General features: G+C 46.0%; 1 protein-coding gene across 1 annotated transcript; it reads left to right on the forward strand.

Annotated features, from left to right (window-relative positions):
• Nucleotides 1–527: 527 nt before the first annotated feature.
• Nucleotides 528–1,409, forward strand: PV06_11925 (uncharacterized protein; the record flags this gene model as incomplete). Its single annotated transcript, XM_016413671.1, has 1 exon — nucleotides 528–1,409. One exon carries the CDS (start codon nucleotides 528–530, stop codon nucleotides 1,407–1,409), a length of 882 nt encoding a protein of 293 aa, XP_016255950.1.
• Between the last annotated feature and the right edge of the window lie 671 nt (nucleotides 1,410–2,080).

Consider the following 2,080-nt stretch of genomic DNA (forward strand, 5'->3'; position numbering starts at 1 on the left):
AGACGCACAAAAAGTCAGGAGAGGACTCTAGTATATATATTTTCCACTAAGACCTGCTAGGATTTATTCGGGTTTCCAGGTTGCTTAGGCTGGGTTTGTTCTGACTAGTTCACGTACAGTAGCATTGACTCATAAATCTTTTCCCCGAGATGACACCCAATACTTGCCTAGATATGGTCCAATGCCATCAGGCAGCCGGTACATGTGCATTGCAAAAAGGCAAATGAGACACGTCAGAACACACAAGGGTTGAAAATTAAGCATCTCAGACCAGACTCCAGTATTGCCTTGATCCTAAAGATTACAGTATCAACGTTTATGATATCTTCTCCTACCCGATGCTCCAACGATGAAAGGTCTCTTTCCTCACGATGGTTTCTGATACCGAAGGTATCTCTAGGCATGCAGTATAATCCACAGTTTTCAGTGCAATTGGCGATACCTGAGATGTGTGGGGCGTGAGAGTAATAAACGTTAGCTCGCCCCCCTCAGCAGGGCATTCTTTGCAAGCATAACTAATAACAATCATGACACCGAAATTCTTGATGACTGCGGTTATTCTGAGTTTCAACTGCGTAATTTTGATGGTCAAATTTGGGTATTTCCAGTTTTACGGACCGCACCAAACATTGACGCGCTTGCTACCGCAACTGAATGCTTCATCTAGTCCCAGGATTGGAAAATGCACCATACTTTACAACAGAGATAGCGCAAGTTACGACAAAGCACTCAGAAAGCATGCAGACCATTGCAACCTGCACGGATATGCCTTTCACCTCTTACACCACACAATGTTAGATGACGTCTGGACGAAGCCCGCTTATGTCCTGTCCCTACTTTTATCAGAACTGGAGAAGCCAGCGGACGATAGGCTAGAATGGCTGATGTGGGTTGATGCGGATACAGTGGTCATGAATACCCTTGTACCACTATCAATATTCCTACCTCCAGCCGAAGAAGAGGAAATCAATTTTCTCGTGACGAGTGACTTCAATGGTCTGAACAACGGAGTGTTCTTCACAAGAGTCTCCGTGTTAAGCGTCGAACTGTTTTCTGCGATCGTCTCTTATCGGTATTACTATCCGCACGAAGATCTTATCTTCCGCGATCAGTCCGCTATGGGAAAAATTCTTAACGAGCCTGAATTCTCCAGCAAGACAAAATTTGTCCCTCAGCACTGGTTCAATGCATACAGCACTCCCACACCCGAACACTCCAACGATGATGGCAAAATTCGATATGGTGGATTTCTGGTTCATTTTGCAGGCACTGACAACCGAGAAAACAAGATGGAGCAGTGGCTCGCCCGTGCGGATGAAGAGTCTGAGCAATGGATGTTACCTATGAATAACACTTTCTATGAAGACGAGATTCCGCGTTTCTGGACATCACAACAGAGCTACGTGTAGGGGCTATGCAAGTATGGCTACTGAGAATGGCTCTTGGATTCACTGAAAGTGGCTCTCTCACAAGGTTCTGTTGTATCTGTCCCAATCCATATAAAGACGACATCGGTGTTTAGGCTCTTAGTTCGGCCCTTCATTGGGCCCATGCCATGAATTTATATACATTAGTTTTCTGCATGGATTGGTAGCTGCGGTATTCTCAGGCTGGTATTAGGATTCTTGAAGGCCAATACGAACTAAGAGGAGGATAGACGTAGAATGGAGCAAGCCACCGGCCATGCAAAGAAGACTGCCCATTTCACCATGGACAGAGTGAACGGCAAGATAGTCGTATCTGAGCCCAAGCAAATTAGGACGGAGAACTCGTGTACTGTGCGCCAGCGCCGTACGGCCATCTCTGTCGAGAGATGAAGACTGTGTACTGTACAGAAAAGATAGAAATTAGTCGATGGGGCAGCCTCTATTGACTCACTGGAGGTAAGTACATAATGACCCGTGGATTCAATGCATATTTAACTGTAAGTTGAGAATCTGGAGACGCCTGTAGAATCCAGTAGATAAGTCGCTCCGAAAGCGGTCATGCAGCTCGCCCGCACCAAGTGACGGCCTAGCTCGGCACCTTGTGTTGCTATGAGCCTGGAAGACCGTAAGATCTTCATATCTGCTCTCTTTAT

The sequence above is a fragment of the Exophiala oligosperma genome, assembly GCF_000835515.1.
Source record: "Exophiala oligosperma strain CBS 72588 unplaced genomic scaffold supercont1.128, whole genome shotgun sequence".
Lineage (NCBI taxonomy): Eukaryota > Fungi > Ascomycota > Eurotiomycetes > Chaetothyriales > Herpotrichiellaceae > Exophiala > Exophiala oligosperma.